This window comes from Leptinotarsa decemlineata, unplaced genomic scaffold (genome assembly GCF_025532065.1).
Source record: "Leptinotarsa decemlineata unplaced genomic scaffold, Ldec_3_MD MMD2_P_RNA_scaffold_9, whole genome shotgun sequence".
In the NCBI taxonomy this organism is placed as follows: Eukaryota; Metazoa; Arthropoda; class Insecta; order Coleoptera; family Chrysomelidae; genus Leptinotarsa; species Leptinotarsa decemlineata.
In genome coordinates this window covers 3936635-3956367 of record NW_027412536.1, presented here as the reverse complement: position 1 = coordinate 3956367, position 19733 = coordinate 3936635, and the positions used below count along the sequence as shown (strand labels likewise).

Below are 19733 nucleotides of genomic sequence, written 5' to 3'. Positions count from 1 at the left end.
TTCCAAGCTGAAAGTCGCTAAAATGTTAATGTCGATGAAATTGATCAACAATGTTAGATTCAGCAGTAAATTTGTGGTTTCCAATTTATCCATTTCGATACAGGAAACACTTCATTGTGAGATTTTCACTTGACAGTTAATGAAACCAAAATACGTATTTCTCGATACAGTATGTTATTCAGGAATATTCAGTAACAACCTCACTTAGTACCAGCGTAACCTTACCTCAGTTAGTAAACACGTGTCGCTGTTTCAAGTGAATATCTCGAAATGAAGAGTTATTCAAAATCGTTATAATAGATTTTCATCAAAGATCGGCCAGATCCATCACATATCAAACATAAAGAAACCACATCTCCTTCAGTAGTATGTTGCGACAGTGTTAGGCAACCTATATGAAAATCTTCCTCTGAAAAATGTCAAATAGGAATCAGTATTGATATCAATACCGAAGTGATCTTCTTGACCAAACAAGATCAAATTTTAAGGAATGACTTTGAATCGTTTTGATCAAAATATATTTTGAGGCTGCCTGAATGTTTTCTGAATTCCAAATATACGATATTCCAAAACTTTGATGGATTTATGGAAGCTGAATTAGTAATCCTATCAGAATGATTAACAATCTATCGATAAACGATATACTCTATGAAAATATCTTAAGATCCATTACAATCTTATGGAAAACGCTGATAATGAAGAATGTACTTCTAGATTTCATAAACTACAACTCACGATTTGATCAAATCGTCAGGTGTAATTTATGAAATTACTATGGATCTTCATAAAGTAACGGCCGAAGCAATCAGAAAAAGTACTTCTAGATTATGGTAAAGAAATGTGCTTCCTACTTCTCCATCTTTATATAAAAAAGTGAGAAACTTCAAAAGGAAGACAGAAAGCAATTTATTTCTGAATAAACTATTACAAATATGTAGTTTTTGAAATTACTATGGATCTTCATCAAGTAACGGCTGAATCAATCAGAAACATATGTGTAGATCACGCATAGAAGATTTGGCTACAAACTGGAAGAAAATGCCCTTTCGAAAAAACGCTGACGAATATCGTTTTACTTTGATGATCGAGGACTACATTAAGCATATTAGCTTGTATGTGGGGAATGAGTAGTGCCAATAAAATATCTCGTTATCCACGACAGAATCAATATCCCCCCGGAACATAAAGCAATACCGGTGTCTCATTAACTCTGTAGAAGTGCCGAAGGTGGTAATAAAGCATGAATATAGCTGCGTTATGTCGGTGGATATAGACTGAGGGCTCATATGCTGGACATGATGACAGCAAATGCGTAAGGGCACCTCGTGGCATGTCCGCATCTGGTTTCATGGACCTCTATAGCCATCATGTGACTATGGTAAACCAAACTGTTGTAGAAACCATTCTGGCAGGCCATGCCGGACTCTTCAGTGAGTACACGTGACCTGACGAAGCAAAGATCAGTTGCTTTGATGAGCTGTAGTCTTGAATGCTGTTAAAGAAGACCGTGTGCATCAGCTTCTCCTTGTGTGGCCGTAGGAGTGAACTGATTACAAGGAATGCTTTGACCTGTGCCAGGTAAAGTTCAAATAAACGATATAGTACAACTTTGAACTTTGCCTTTACGAGCCCTTCATCACAAAAAATCTGACGAGATGAGGCGATGATCTGAACCTTTATATTTAGTTTGTATCATCTCATGAGACAATGATCTATTGGTCAATTGCCTAACTAACCTAACCTTTATTTTATTGCTTAATTGAAGCTCTCTATCTATCTCATAACGCGTTCCTATAATTATTAACGAAGACTCCAGACAGAGTAGAAACATTTTTAGAGGAATCCAATTTGTTTCGAAAGAGATGAGCATTCTGAAAATTTAGAAAAATCAAGATCCAATTGGGATCTGTGAATAGCACGTTGATGTTTTGTATGTTTCATGACCATATAGGCGTTCTATATAGTCAGTCATAAAATAATCGAGAATTGGGATTTTTTTATTGCGTTTAGTTGATTTTATAACTGATAGAAGATACATTTCTTTAGTGCAGAAAATTTCATGAAAACCTGCGATTGAAGGCACTGAACAGAACAGAAAAAACCCACCAAAAAAAAATCATACCCAAGAAATCGAACAATATTTCGCTACAACCAAGATTTCATTACTGACAAACTGTAACAACTTACCGAAAATCCTAAATTAGAATTTGATGTTGGTTGAAATGAAACGAGAGTCAATAAAATAATTAACACAACAGCTAATACTGCACATGTCGATACAAGCCAAGTTGTACCGTTGTAGAGATCATCTTCACACGTCGTCATTAGACCGGAAAGTATGAAACAAAAGGCAACTGAAACAAATATATACATTACATATCATTAGACATTAAAACTAGGTATATGAGAATCTGCATGAGAACGTGTTATACCTACTTGAAACTTACAATATATAAGAATTTCCCATGCCACTACAGTTGAGGACAGAGTAGACGGTTGTGAAGTTGTTCTATTGAAAACTTGACTGATGTACTGTTTAAGAACTATTTTTTGTTTGGTGGTGTCTTTGGTTGAGTACCTAGAACCAACAAAGTCAGGATATTTCAATTTTGTATTGAAACAAAAACCAATAAAACATTTGATAAAGACTCAGGAATAAAGACACACCTGAAGAAGGTGTGTCTTTACAGTTTTATAATAACGCAACATATGTTGCGTTATTATAAAACTGTTGAATGAAAATCTCACAAGCGATTCTTGAATACAGTTATTAATAGGGGAGCCCAAGCGGGGATTTCGGGATTTACTAAAGCGCGGCAGATTAATATACAGGGGGATACCTTGTACCCGGTTAAGTACTTCCACCAAATATGAGCCCCATATATAAGACCGCCTGTGTTTTGGATAAAGGATCAGATTAGTAAAAAAATTGATCATCAGAAATTCTCGAGTGCGTCAGATTAAGGTAGGGTGAGTTAATTACCTGCTAAAAAGTGTATATTCCAGTAATCTGACAATTTGAGAGTGACGTAAAGAAAGGGGAGGGCAGCAAAGTTATAAAAAAATAACGTCATTTCGACATTCTCGAGCGTAGTTTTTTTTTTATTTCGAAGGAAATAATTCAAGGATAACGAAAAATATATAATCTGACGATTTCCGCAAGCTGAAATAACAAAAATTCGTTGATGAAGTTTAATGCGTGCAGCTGTGTGATACCTATATTTCCCTCTCCGAGTTTTTATTCCTCTATTCTCTATTCACTTTTTCTCTTTCTATTACTGTCTCACTCCGCCCCCACTCTGAATTCTGTTGCCATGACGCCATCACAGCTGATCACAGAGACTCGTGATGAAGATGATGATTAATTAATCAATTGATTGATGGATGTAGCCGTTACTACGTGGTAGGAAATCATAATCAAGAAAAGAGAAATCAAACTTTCTATGTTTTTACCACTTTTATTTGTAACTAACATTACTGCAGTTTCGTTCTATAAGGACATTTATTTATTGTATAAGTTTGAAAAAGTCCTTATAGAACGAAACTGCAGTAACGTTAGTTACAAATAAAAGTGGTGGGGATCAATTGCAGCTTATTGCAGCTTACAGTCATCCTGTATAGTTTTATGTGGTTGCTAAATGTTGCTATTGAGAAGTTTAGTTTGTCAATTATTTTTAATTCAAAGTTTGACTGTCACGTATATATTTGTATTCCTTAAGTTTATTAAAGTTCTACTTCAACTTTGCTATTTCACTACGATCCACAGTTTCAAGTATAATCTACAACAAAAATGTCCTTATATATTGTATAAGTTTGAAAAAGTCCTTATAGAACGAAACTGCAGTAACGTTAGTTACAAATAAAAGTGGTAAAAAATATAGAAAGTTTCATTTCTCTTTTCTTCATTAATTAATCAATTGATTATAGAGAAATAAATTTTTTTGAGCATTTAAAAAAAATTATTTTCTTATAAATACAAGTATTCTACTCAAAAAACATACACTTATTTATTTGCATGCTATTTCCTGAGCTTTTCAATAAATTAAGTTCAATGAATTGAAACAAAAAATTGAAAAAATATTGTTTTTGTCAGATTAAGCGAATCCCTCTAGATAATCGTCAGATTATGAGACAGCACGTCTAAAACGTAAAGATGAATCATATATATCTTAATCTGACGCGCTTGAGTATTTTAAAATGACGAATTTTTTTTGCACATTACAATAATGGCCGCGAGTTTGCGTCAGATCGAAATCGTCAGATTATTGAATGGGAGCTTTTTTTTTGTTGCACTTAACATCCTCTTAGAAAATCTGACGCGATCGATTGAATTTTTTGCGTTTTCACTTTTAACCCTCACGTACAACCACCCACATCATGCAAACGATCAGATTAACATACCAACATTATCAAAAATACGTAGGACATTGATGCTATCAATATCTGACGGGCTCGAGTATGTCCACGGAACAGTATTTTTTACATATTTTATTATTTATAGCCGCTTCCCCCACCGATGAAAAGGTATATATAATATATTTTTTTCTTCTCATCATCTAAGCTTTGCCACCTAATATGTCTCAATGACGCTCGAGTAAATCCCCATTTTGCATCGTGGGCTTCCCTGCTATAAATAATATCCGTTTCAGAGAGTGTTATATAACGAACTTTACTGCTTTCAATACAACTTCCATATATTTAAGTCCAGATTATTAAGGACAGAGAAAAAAACTCGAAAAATACTAATTTAGAGCAGCACCTAGATGAAATTGAAGGATTGTTAGATTATAGTATAATATATCTACATCCTAAGCATAAATATTCATTCACAGAAAAATTATCGTTGACAAAACTTACCTGAGTACCAGTACACAAGCTGCTACCATAGAATATGCTAGTAATGTTCCTATGGACATCATCTCTGTTAACTTATTCAACTCAAATATACAGGCTAGGATGCCTGGAACAGTAAAGTAGAAAAAATTACAAAATTATTTGTTTTCAGTAATGAATTAATCACCTGTTACTGTTCCTGCAATAATTGTTCCCATCAATGGAGTGTGAAAATGGGAATGAACTTTTCCCAATGGTTTAAATATTAGTCCATCAGATGCCATGGCATATATAATTCTAGGTAATGGAAACATCGCCCCTAGTAAACTAAAAATAACAATGAAGTTTTGTTTTCAATATATTAATACGTACTCGGAATATAACTTGGTGAAATTTAAATTCATTTTACTTTCATAGTTTTAATAGTCAATATGTGTATTTTGTAAATTTTGTTCTTTCATTTTTCAATAACTGAATTCTTTGGTTTCCACAAATCAGGAGAGTCTTGATTCAAACATATTTTTACGACTACTTGAATAATACTCATATGTTCAACTTTGTCCGCTTTTTGAATCTCAAATGAAGCATTATAGCTCAAGTTATAAAGTTTTGTGGAAAAAGAGAGCATTTTTGTTTAACGATTTTGACCCCACAAATGAGAGGCAATGAAACAAATTAACATTAAAAATGTATTTTCTTAGTTTATGATCAAAGTGAGTGAGGCTAATCTTCTCTTCACTTCTACCCACAAGAGTATATTATTTATTCAAACTCCGATTAATACATCCAGGTTCTGAACGAAACCGATTAATTTATTTGGAGAATAATTAAGTCGTGAGAGTAAACTCTATCAAATTTTATATATGCACTGATATTAATCGTTTTTTCTAGATTGTTACGAATATAAATCTTTCAATTGTTCAGGAACTACCAGTACCAGTATGATTTTTAAAAATAAACCAATATTCTATAGAGGATAAACGATCTATCAAACGAGGTAACTTTTCTATTTGAAAAAAAATTATGACGCTGCATTATGGCGCTGCATAAAGTACTGAAATGAATGCATTTTTATGTAAATTTGTTCCGTTTAAGAGCATTTTACATCCTCACTGTATAGTTAGTGAGCAAACATATTAATAACATATAGGTATCTGATCGACTTTCCTCTCAATTAACAATTACTGTTCCTGAGTACAGTAACACACAGACAAAAAGATGGAAACAATAATAATTTAAGCATTGTGATTATTGTAATTCTCACCAAGTTATACATTACATACATCATTGTAAGAAAAATACCTAGAAAAAAGGGCAGCAATTGCTCCGACACTCACTATATACTTAATGACTGTCCAATTCAACTGTGCGTAAATATGGGCTAGAGGTGCATTTTCATCCTGAAACAATTAATTAGTATTAAGTATGTACTAATCTCTAAAGATTTAGTCATTAAAACTTTGTTCATTCCTGAAAATGAAAAATGCAATCCCGTCTCTGGGTGTTTAGCTTAAGAAAGGAGTGTTTCAACAAAACTCATTACAGAACAGATATACTTTTCATTTACGGAGTATAGATAATAGGCTAATTTTCACATTTTTCAATTCAAAAATTGAATCTACACGTAATCTGAAGAACATTGGCGTAAAAACTTCCTCTGAATAAATTTTATTTCCCAGAAATCAACCTCAAAGAAGCGGTTACGCGAAAGATGGCGTGACGTCACCAGATATACCAACGGCGGAACCGGATAGAAATCGCCATTAGTTATTTTTTGATTGTTTGAATTCACCTCCTTATGTTATGGAAGTATGTACGATGAAAAAACACTAAAAAAGAATGGTATAGTACATAGGTGTACCTACTTATCCAATCCAAAATGCTCCAAACAATTTTTCTGTTCACCAACAATAAAAAAGTTAATAAATCTGTTTAAAAATCTGTCTGTTTAAAATCTGGTTTTCCGTTAACCAGCTGTCGCACCCCTACGAACGACAACCCTCAGAAGTCGAAACTTGTGCGAGCCAAGGATTAACGAGGTCTTACCTTTTAACGTGTGATTCCTAACACGGGATATTCCTGTTGCCGTTAATTGCCGTCAATTGATGGATGTAACCGTTACTTACGTGGTAGGAGATCATCATGAAAAATGAGAAATAAAACTTCCTATGTTTATATACCACTTGTATTTGTAACTAACGTTTCTGTAGTTTCGTCCTACAAGGACATTTTCAAATGAGTTTATTGTATTCCTTTGAAAATACCCATGTAGAACGAAACTGCAGAACCGTTAGTTACAAATAGAAGTGGTATAAAACATGGAAGTTCTATTTCTCATTTTTAGGATTCCTTGCAAATAGCTATGTGAAGAAAAGAGTTCGTTTAATGAAAACATTTTTATTGCGAGGATAGTTATAATGTGAATACATGTCATTTATTTGAAGTTATAATAAAATGAATCCATTTAATAATAATAATAATTTAACCTATTAATAATTATACCTATTAATGAACGAAGTAGCCAAAATTTTATCTATACTAATATACTTCTTTGATTGACGATTTGTTTATTTCGTGGAAATTCATGTTCACTGAGGATACATCAGAAAAAATAAAGTTTTGAAAAAGATGTAATTATCGAAACTAGTCGTCAAATATAAAAATATCGTGGAAAATAAACAGAAGTGTGTTTTATAGTTTACATAAATACAGCTTATACATCAGAATAACTCTTAGGCTACAATTTACAAAGGTTTTGTGTAGTTTTGGTCATGATATAAAGATTAGTATTAAGTAAGTCAGAAAAATTCTTGCTCCCTGCGTGCGCTGCCTATACCGTTGGAGTTACATGCAGATAATGTACAATAAGATTGTTTATCTTAAATAGTTCTAAATGAAAGTCCGCGATAGCATATATCTACCTCTTATGTGGTAGCCATTATATGCAAAATAATGAGTCATAAATACAATTGAATTGGATACTTTTTTTACAATGCACATTTTAGAATATCTGTAAAATTCTTATAAAAATTGATACAATTGTCGTTTTAAGTATTAAGTACAGATAAACTTTGTCTTTTACAGTAAGTAATTTGGAGGAATCGTTTAAAAGTTATCATCATAAGATTAACTTGTCGCAACGCAGTAAGCCATTACGCGTCGCGTCGACTGTAAAACGACGGGGGACGATGTGCAGGGGTAGAGGGGCGATCCAGGCAATGAAGCGCCGTCGCCGAGAATGCGACACAAACGCGGGCAGACGCGTGAGGGCAGACGTAGTTGACGGTGGTGTTCTTTATAGATAACATAATTCGATTCTCGACGCTATTCATTACTTAGTGCAGTTGGCATATTTTTTCAGTTACTGTATTTTTAAAATAAAAAAATGAATTACTTGATGTTGTCCGCTCTTATATTAACGAACAGCCGAAGCTACTGAATCTGAAATCTTGAAATATGCAGGTAGGTTCTATGTATAGTGTAAATAAGCATCAAGAAACGGAATCAGAAATTTACACCGCCAAGGGGAAAAATAGGGGTTCAAAAATTGTATTGAATTTTATCAGTTTTCAAGTTGGAAACTTGAAGTTTTGGGTTAGAAAAAAAATATTGTAACTGTTTGTTTGAAATCGTCTATCGCGAAACTTAATGAGACAAACCAAATAATTCTACGCGGGCGAAGCCGCGGGCAAAAACTAGTTCATTATCTAAAACTACCGATATATTCAATAAATCGCTCTAATTCCATTTCTCATTGTTGTAAAATTATTATTTCAATAAGTGGACTTCAGAAACGCTTTTATTCATTGACTTCGATATTTCTTATTATGAAAAATGAGAAATAAAGTTTTTTACCACCAGCATTTGGAACTAACGTTATTGCAGTTTCGTCCTATAAGGATATTTTATTGAAGTTTTATTTCTCATTTCCCATGATGATCTCCTACCATGTAGTAACGGCTACATCCTTTAATTTATCAGTTCTTATTCTTATTGAAATATTCCATAACCATGAACAAGTTCATCTGTGACAATTCATTTGTGTATGTCCTAATAAAACTTTCTTAGACTGAACACATTAAGTAAACAAACCTTAAACATCAAATAGGTACTTGAATTGAAAGGGGTATATTTTTAGGAGAGATTATTTTTAAGAAAAAAAAAGGTTTTGACTTTCTACTTCTTTATCATTATACAAGGAATTGTGGGAATCTTCCAAAGAATGGAAGAAAGCAATTAATTTCAGAATATAAAGAAGTAACTTTCAGACACAAACTGTAAAAAAAGCCTCTCGAAACAACTACTTTCATATAAACATTGAATTACACAAAAGAAAAAAAAATACTTTCGAAACAATTACTTTTATATGAACATTGAATTATACAAAAATACTTTCTCCTATTTAGTTTGTACTCCCAACATTCGTTAAAGAATTCAATCAGATATCATTAACAGTTAACATCACATATGCGACATAGACACTGTACCGACAATTCCATATATTTTGACGCCACATTAGCTTTTGACAACAGAACAATTTTAAAGTCGCGTATCTTGAAATGTTACTATTGCATTCCAGATGACAAGCACTATCAAAATATATAAAAAAGCACATTAGATTTGGCTCAATGACCCCATTTCATAAGTTTTGAACAAAATGCTTGTTTATAAAAAAATGAAAGTTTTCATTGTGTATCATTTCATTCCAACGATTTCGTTATCACTCATTTGACGATACTCGAGTAGACTTGATTTGTAGGCTGATTTCGAAGTGAATATTTTTTCAATGAGAATTATTTGAAAATTCGATTCAACCTACCTGTTCATAGTAGGGTAACATCATGGTCATTACTGTGGACATTCCAAAATATGCACAGAAAACTATCAAGAGCGATACTACTACTCCTATTGGTATTGACTTCCGTGGTGTTTTAGCTTCTTCACCTGAATGTAAATAGAGATGTTGCAGAATGAAATACTGATAAAGTTATTTGGGCTATTAAAGTTGTATTTTTCGTACCTGCTGTTGCAATACAATCGAATCCAATGAAACCATAAAAACATCGAGCTGCTCCCTTCACAATTCCTTTTATTCCATAAGGAAAGAAACCACCATTACCCTTTCCCATAGCCTCTTGCTTTGTTCGAGTCCAGTTGGAAATATCCACTAAAATAATATCAGGATTAGATCAAATATGATTCCGATTAGGCTATTGTCAATTGAGGAAACTACATTTGTTTACTTGTTTGATAATTGCTGAAAAATGTAATAAAAAATGATATGTTCTAATCACGTTGAATATCGTCCAGATATTCAGTAGTATGAAATTGTCAATGATGAAATGGTGAAGGCTATACAAACTAAGTTGATCAAGACAAAAGTGGAGGAAAACTCCCATTCTAGATAATGAAAACGGATAATGAGAGAAGAATGGTTAAGAAATCAAATTCTCCCAGAATCAATAGTGTAACATTTTAGACATCTCTCACGTTTTGTAAGCAATGTGGTTTTGGCGAATTTCAAAGTTCTCTATTTTTCAGGCGAAATCAAAAGATTAGTTTTGGCCAATATTGATATTTTTCCTTATTACTTAAAATCACTTAAAGAAGCTGAGCTTTTCTCTTATTTCAAATTCGTTAGATCTTACTTCTTTCCAGTTTATTACTATTTGGATTTTTTTCTATAGTAATTTCAATTAAATAAACTTCTTAGGTATTTTCATTTCCATCACATGAAAATTTGACACATTCAGGACGAATACTTCATTGATAATAATCATTAATACCAGTAACAACTAACTTATTATTTTTTCAATATGGAAACGTAATCCTTGAATTGCCAGTTATATTTAAAACTTGCTAGTTTGTATTTGAATAATTTAGTTATACAAAAGTTTTCAATTTTCTGTTAGCACTGCTTTGCTATTTTTTTTTCATTTCTAGGATTTTAGATTATTATTATCACTCGACTCACTATATTTCAGCCGATTGGTTACTTTTTTTCAGTATCATTTGACAACTGTCGTATACTGTTCTTCAATCTTTTCATAACTATTGACGATTCACTCAAGTAGATATTTTTACTCATTCTTCATTTCAGATTTACATATACACATTTTGTCTGGTACGCTTTTTCAATTTTTCGTTTGGATTTGTGAATTATTCAAAACAGTGATTAGGCAAACGTGATTTCATTAGAAAAAAGACCTGATATGACGCCTCTAGATGAGGATATACGTGACATTTGAAGTATACGATATATTACCGCAGTTAATTTCAGAACTTGTAGATAGAAAAAGAAGTGTTTTTCACGAATTTTCCAAAGAAATTTCATAATAACAATTATCTTTTGTCTACAGATTCTGGAAATGAAAATGAAACTGCTAACTTTTCAGAAACAATTGATTCATTTGCCAAAAGTGAAACAGTGTTGGTTAGAGAATTATATTACCTATTAAACATGGAGTCACAAGACTACTACCTTTCTATTAAAAAAACTGAGTAGCGTGCTCTCGGCGAAGTGAAGTAACACTATTGTCTTTCTATCAAAAATTAGTAAAAATGATGCTTCTTTATGTAAATTCTATCAGAACTTGATATCTTGCCCCATTCAAAAGGTAAGAGCGGGGGGGCTATTTACGTCCGAGTTATATTTCAGCAAGGTCAAAAAATCAACCAGTACGTTGACAAAATGAATGAAAAAATATAGAATAATGAGTGAAACATATCAGAAAATAATGCTTCAGTTTCTGGATTTCATATAATGTAGTCGAATGTTCATGCCGACATACAAAATTGCATTACGTAATTGCAAGTTGTTGTGATATAATACTATTCAACACTGATACAAAACTAAGCAAAAACTCTTTTTCAATTACTTAAAAAAACTGTATTAAACAACACATTACCACAATGGGCCGAGTACGTTTCACTAGATGATTAATTATTTTTAAACAAATTTGAATTGTTTTCAACGCACAAGTAACTAATTCTGCACTCAGCAGATGATTCAAACTTTGTTACCTTTCAATTTCATAATTATTGATTCCGAACAATACGAAATGTTTTTGCTTAGTAGGCAATTTCATAATGGAATAAATGGAGAAATAAAAAACAAAAAAAAACAAATCCATCTGATTATGAACTTCTTGAAGTCTGTTTCCTAAACGTAATGAATGAAAGTGAAAGATTTCTTTTCCCATGGATATTTTCAGGGAGTTTGGTAACAGAAAAATTTTCAGATTAATAAGTTTGTATCGACCTTTTCATCAAATGTATCTCCCTCAAAAATCACTCTATGTAATGACAGAATCTTCCTTGAAGAAATTTCTCCCGACCAGTTCCTTTTAAGAGGGCGGTCTTCCACCATGAACAGTAGTCTTCTTGTTAGCTATTTACACATGTAATTTCAATAAAAATCCGCAATATTGTAATTCAGCTCGATGCAAATCATACATGAATAATATCATGAAGAAAAAACATTTGATTTTTGTTAGTTCTGTTCCGTTACATTGGAATAGTGTAACCCAAAGTATAAAAAATTTCCCTATTATTTAGCGTCGACAGTTATACAGGGTGGGGCACCGAAAACCAAACAGATCGAACACACATGTGTTCTGAAAATGAATGCAAAAACACGTCGATTTGTAATTCAAGGGGAACATCTTCCTATCATAACCTCAACTGTCATACCTCACCGAGGGGTGGGGGAAGAGGTATGACAGTTGAGGTTATGATAGGGAGATGTCCCCCTTGGATTAAAAATCCACGTGTTTTTGCATTTTTTTCAGAACACATGTGTTTTGAAGATATTCGATTTGTTTCGTTTTCGGTGCCCCACCCTGTATACATGAACACGTACAAATACTTTTTTTAGTGTTACAAGTGTGAGTACAGAGGAATATTTTTTCGCAACCTGGAGTTGTGTTTTCCCGAAAATAAATCATTGTTAAACGAGGAGTAATAACACCACTGATTAAAAGAAAAATAAAATACGGTAAATGCAGAAATAACAAATGGTCAAGCCTCTGTTCTACAGTAAAATGATGTGCTGTATAAACGCTTTCAAAAGAAATATGTATTTTGAGAAATACAGTTATCAATAATTACCTTTCCATAATCCAGAAACTATAACTAGAATTACAACTAATAAATTAGTAATGGTAAATGCGTTGTTCACCCATGATGACTCCTTCGCACCACATGCTAATGCAACTGAAAATGAACATCAATATCATATGATTGTCTATCTTTGACGATGACATACTTACTTGAGAAAATGATTGCTAGTCCAAGCGAAAATAAATCTGCATACGTTGATATTTGATTTCCACCTAAAGGAATGTTTTTTTCGAAAAAATCTGTCATGGTTTTGTTAGCAAGTTCATCTATATATAAAAATATCGCTTTGGTGCTAGCAGCAGAACCTGAAATGTCAAATGAAAGGGTTTTACTTTTCTGAATATTGTTTTATCAACAAAAAAATTATTAAGTCTTTATTTCAAATATCAACCCAGCGGTATAGTATTTCCAATACAAATTGAATTCCCGCCTCGACATAGGCGTCGGCATACCTATTATTTTTCAGTGGTAGTTTTTCAGTTACTTATTCTTACAATTATAGCAATTGATCATCCCATGAAAAAGTTATCTGAACTGAATTTTTCCACCATGGGTAATTATGAAAAACTACGAAATTTAAAGTAGTTGATTTCCGAGTCGAAAACTCTAAAATACAATGAAAACACAAATAATCACATCGAATTCTCGTCAAACATATATTTACAAAATGATAGAGGCCAACAAAATTGCTAGAAAAATCAAAATTCTTCTTCTCTATATTCGGATGAGGTGTAATCATCATCGGGTTGAATAACGATCGGATTTATGGAACTTTGCACATAATATTTGTTCTCTTCTTTTATAACGTGGGTCACACAGTTCTTCCACACATCACTATTATCTACTTCATTCACCACTCGCCTTATATTGTCAAGCACTACAGCATTCAAATTCGGTGACTGGTTATATTTCCGCAAGCTTTCTCTCGTTGTGGCCCAAACCATTTCAATTGGATTGAACACAAAATAGTATGGAGAATATGAACATGTGTTTTACACATCGAATCAATGATATACTCTTTTTTGAAATTACGTTGTTTTATGGTCGCCAGTAATACCTTTTTCGTTGGAATCTTTTCGGGTATTTACATGTCATGATTTCACATGAAATCAACAATATCTGCTTTTTTGTGTTATTGTTTGGTTTTGTAGTCAATAACCGAGAATGATACGAAGCGTTATCCATAACAATAACAGAGTTTGGAGGAATATTTGGGAGAAGCTGCTCACTGAACCAGGTTTCGAATAAAGCCGCAGTCATATCTTCGTGGTAATCAGCAGACGAATCTTTTATATTTTTGGCCGACGGAAGCAAAGCGTTAGGTACGAAACCACTTTCATTCGCGGCATGCAAAATTATAACACGTTTTCCCCTTGAAGACGGTGTGTTCAAAGCACAATACTTGGTTTTGTCTACCCAGCCATATTTGACAACATCATGGGTGTCAAACCAAGTTTCGTCGGGGTAGATTATATGTCTGCTGGATTCTCGGTAGCTTTCGCCTCAAATATTCTTGTCGGAGTTGAACAATGCATGTTGATTCCATTATGAACATCCGATTGTTTAATTTTTTATATTTGAAACCACAAGACAATAAGAGACCTCGTGGAGTTTATAAAGATTTGTAATTGTAATCGGGATAGTCGAGTAATTTATACCAAATAATTTCCAAGGTTGGTACTTCATTTTTTTTTGTATATAGGTACCATAAATTGTTCGCCGAATCACATCTTTTGAAGCACCATCAACGTTTGCGAATTTTTTATTCCTTTGTTTTCGTTTCATTGCATGGTCAATGACATCCCGTATTTTAATGACTCGAAGAACTGTCTCGTCAATTTGTCCGCTTTTTAATCTATTGTTGACAAATTAATTTGCAGGTAGTGGTTACACTAGTTAATTACCGAAAAATCAATTAGGATAATCATCATTTAACAAACAAAGTCAACATCGGACCAAAAAACTTTAGGTATATTAACAGCTAACCCTTGTTTTTAGATTCAGTATCAATTTGCTTCTCCTGAAGATGCTAACCTTGTTAGCGAAACGCGCGTCGAGTGCAAAAATATCAGTTTGGAGTTAGGGTAATTGATCTCTAGAAAAAGTTTTCAAGAATCGGTTTGCAAAACCACTTACTACCTCACCTAACCCCACGAACACACGGCACAGCAGCATATTTTGTATAGTCTATCAATTCCCCAATTGGGAATTAATAGACTATACAAAATATGCTGGCGGATAAGGAATTTGATTCAAGTACGACAGGATTTATTTCTCTTCACGAGACAACTTATCAGTAGCCTCAAATGAATGTCAAACTGGAAAATGTTATAAATACTCTTTTTTTTTTAATAATTTTGAAATGACAACTATTTATTGTAGACAAACCCGTATCCGTGCTGGTGTGTGTATCCTTGTAAAAACTGTATTGAATTTAAGGAAATGCTAATTAGTACAAATTTTTCTTCAGAATGTTAAGTTTAAATTTGTGGTATTCGCTGTGAGGTAAACAGCTTAAAAATGAGAATTATAACCATTTATAGACTTCCAAATGGAATTGCGAATCTATTTATTGATTGTTTATTGCATACATTGAAACTTGCTGAGCTTAAGTCTGATAATATCATTTTTTGTGGAGATTTCAATATTGACTATCTGATGAAGGATACTAATGCCAAATCAATGATGGATTTATTCAACTCATTTCGATTAGAAACTAACATGTTAGGTCCCACAAAAACATTCACCAGCTGCACCAGTGTTGACTATATCACAGCTCTCATTCAAACCAGGTTTTTAAAATGAAGTAGTTTTCAAATCTCTGGAGATCAAATCACGAACCATGTTAAATCAGGACAGGCATTGCATTATATGTATTGATGAAATATCTCTGAAAAGTAATCTTTACTACCATACTGGTTGTGATGAGATTGTTGGGCTACATGATATTGGAAATGGCAAAAAAAGAAAAGTTACTTGCTCAAAATGCTTGTGTTATTATGGTGGTAATAATTGGAAGCAGCAAATAGGATATTTTTTTGTGAATACACAGTTTTTTGCTGTAGAACTACATTGTGTGATTGATGAGTGTATATCAAAATTGTTTACAGCTGGTTTTTATGTGTATGCACTTGTGATATGGGATCAAATTTTAATCAGTTATCTAATATTCTTGGTATCACACCTAGTAATTGTGAGTTTCAAGTTGTTGATAGGAATATTATATATTTATTTGATACATGCCATTTGATCAAAGCCATGCAAATAGTTTTTTGTTTTGATGAAAAGAAAACATCATGGTCCTTCATAGACAAGTTTTTTCAGCATAATAAAAAACAAACCAGACATCACCAGAAGATGGCAAATGAGACTTTGCCGAAACGTTGTGAAAATTCCTTAAACGTTGTGAAAATAATCCTTATGGGGAGAAATATATATATATATATATATATATATATATATATATATATATATATATATATATATATATATACGACCCTTGAATGCTATTTCAAGTACAGAGAGGGTGTCTTCGCAGACTAAGAAAATGTATAGAGAGAGAAGGTGGTCATATCGAGCAGTTTCTGTAGCGGATTTTTCATTTCTGTTTGCTCTTGAGGCTCTTGAGTTTTGTTAGTTAAACGTGTTTGCATTATAAAAATTCGTTATGAACATTTTACCTATCATTTCCATTTTCCTTAAAAAGTAATATTTTCGAATAATGGTAGACATCTCAGGATAAATGTCTCTGAATTAACGTTATCATTATTATTTCTGCTTTGATAATTATTCATTTCAAATAATGGTGGACGAGCGGGTTTGATGTCGTCGAGTGAAACTACATTTTTATCAAGAGTCATTGCTCCGATCGACTTTCCACACGAGTACTTTTATTCATAAAATTGTCCAAGTAACCTTAATTTGTTGAAAAATATTGAAAAATATTTTTGGGGTGTGGACCATCGGGGGTAGTCCGTTCCTGACTTTGTAGCAAAACAACTGACTCCTGCATGAAAGCTCATCGACGGAATTCATTTGTTTAGTCAATTACCAAAATTTGGATGATTTTGAATATTCACTTGAAAAGTTATCAAAGAAAAACATTTTTCATTTTGTAACTTCGAGGGCCCGTAACTTGGTTACGAAGACTTTTAGGAAAAAAAGTTATATGAAGTACTGGTGATATTTTGACCCCATCTATACATTCCCGAGAGGAAAAGAGGAAGTCCAGGGACACCCTGTATATATATATATATATATATATATATATATATATATATATATATATATATATATATATATATATATATATATATATATATATATATATATATATATCAGAACATATGTTCTGATTTGATTTTCATAATTTCACTATATAGGTAGTTTTCAAAATTGTTCAAAATTCGATTGATAGTACATCTATTACTTCTTCTATTTTGTTTTCTTCAAAGACGAGTATTTCTGTGTATGGTATCTATTATCTATTGTTGTCGTGGTTGATTTCCATTTATTCCCCTTTCCCTATAAATGACAATAAACTGAGTAGATCAATAACACTTCGACAATAGGCCAAATGATGAACCATCCTGATTAATTTTGGGATTGGGGTTCGTGCAGCCTAGGAAAAAGGCAAAATAATGAAGCATTTCTATTTTCAAATATTATTGTATATATTATATTGCACAAAAGTACCTACTCATGATGTAAATGTCATCAAAATGTATCTTCTCTGTGTATTTTCATGATATGTCTGGTGATTGTAATTGATTGATTTTTTTTGTTTTGGTTAAATTTATTTTCAAACTTTATTTTTCATTAGTGTTGTTATTTTTTACTTACTAAAAATATTTGTAATGTAGTGAAATAAACATTCATCTATCACATATTTCATCGAAATGTGTCTATTGAAATCGATTTTATGTTGTTATTGATAATTACGTAGCTATGCTGTGTTATTTGAATTAATTGAATGTAATGAATAAACAAGTCAGATTGATTTTTCAAATAAGTCTTCAAATAAGAAGTCTCTTGTTTAAGAAGAATATATGATGATAATTTAGGAAAATCTATGTTTATGTTTACCAGTTATTTGGTGACAAGGTGCTTGATATTTGTATTGTTTGTTTATCTATGAAATTTATGTCAACCAATAAGAAGTGTAATTTTTGTAATATACAAAATGATTAAAAATATTACTAATTTTTATCAAATTTCACTATTCTCTCGATTGATGATATCTACTTATCTCTGTAATCAAATTTGTCAATATGCGAGTTTCTTTATTTCATTATAATGTACGACAAAAATACCATCACTTTCTCTGTGAATAGCGAAAGCATGTTTTTTCAGTGTACATTGAGAGGAAATTGTTGAAATCAACCAAACCTTTTTCTCACTGTATATCGAGGTTGTATACACATCATATTCAAGGTTACGAATTTTGAGCCATCGAACATCAAAGGCGGCATCAAAGCTTTCGCATTTGTATTTAATCTGTGACTATATGGTACCCAATTTCTCTAAAGAACTTTATGATTGTGAACTAATCCTACCGAATATTGCAGATCATTCATCTCATTTATTAGCTTTTAGAAAACAAAGTACCAAGTAATAAAAGGAAAGTTCAGTTAAATCTGTTCTGGTTAAAAGATAACTTAATGTATGCAGCATTAATAAATTACGAACTAGACTAAGTAGTACAAGTTGGTTTCCAGTGCTACATAATATGACTATTCATGACGGTTTCTTTTTTTCTATAGTCCTTCTATTGGTGCTTCGATGACATGTCTTAAAAGACGAACTGTTGTCAATAAAGGCATGAAAAATTGCTGGATTACTAATGATGTAGTCTAGAAAGGAAAATATCTTAAAGACATGTTCCATTTTATTGTAACAGATCAAGGAGTTGACCCTAGCAATATGGCTTCCCAATTTCTATACAAAACATGTGAGTAACATTCCACGAAAGGAACAAAGCAACTAAGTTCAAGATAAACTCTTCACAAAGATATGTCGATCATGAACAGATGTTTCTTTCACATACAAACTGAAAGTCCTTTTAAAACACCTAATTTTACATGAAAATTGAAAAACTCGAATGAAAAAGTCCTTTCGAAACAACTACTTTCATATAAATCTCCAATTACACGAAAATTGCCATTTGACATTCAGTTTGTATTTCAAATTTTCGTTATGGAATTGAAGCAGATATCATTCACGGGAATGCTATACAATGTTCCTTCAAACCGATAAAATGAATGAAAAATTGAGGATAGGCTACCATAACAGAGTTTTACAGCGATATAACTGACACCCATGAAATTAAAATCTAGGTGGCATTATTCTTGTATCATATGCGACTCTCAGAACCTAGTTATGCATCATTAAATCACCGTCACTGTTCTGAGAGAATTGAATCAATGAAATCACAGATCAAATATAAATGTGACTAAATATTCAAATTTTGCATGAATGCTTCTACAGAAATTTATAGGTTCAATTTGATATTATGATAATGACAGTGACAAGGCCCCTAACTCTACCGAGACTACTCAAATGAATATGTCCAATACAACCAATACAGTGTACAGATACAAGATACCGAAATGAAAAAGGATTGCCACGCTTCACTGATTCACATAACCTCAGTAAAAAAAGACAATTCTTCAATTCAAACTCCACTTTGAATGCTGAAAATTTATATGATATTCAGAAATCACAATATCTTTATCGAAACTTATTGGTATAATAAATAATACATCAATAATTCGAATCGA

The 19733-nt window shown here is 32.3% G+C and overlaps 1 protein-coding gene across 6 annotated transcripts in view; it reads right to left on the bottom strand.

The window, feature by feature from the left end:
* The window catches only part of LOC111514556 (cationic amino acid transporter 2), a 98113-nt gene that overhangs the window by 805 nt on the left and 77575 nt on the right, over positions 1-19733 (bottom strand). For 5 of the 6 annotated variants that reach the window (XM_074170458.1, XM_074170460.1, XM_074170456.1 and 2 more), the window contains exons 4-12: positions 13104-13259; positions 12943-13047; positions 9854-10000; positions 9653-9777; positions 6136-6233; positions 5021-5160; positions 4858-4960; positions 2448-2578; positions 2188-2354 (exon numbers count right to left, since the gene is read on the bottom strand). In XM_074170458.1, coding sequence (XP_074026559.1) covers positions 2188-2354; positions 2448-2578; positions 4858-4960; positions 5021-5160; positions 6136-6233; positions 9653-9777; positions 9854-10000; positions 12943-13047; positions 13104-13259 — 1172 coding nt within the window. Of the gene's footprint in view, positions 1-2187; positions 2355-2436; positions 2579-4857; positions 4961-5020; positions 5161-6135; positions 6234-9652; positions 9778-9853; positions 10001-12942; positions 13048-13103; positions 13260-19733 lie in introns of those variants that run through there. The other variant, XM_074170461.1, reaches the window with a different exon arrangement.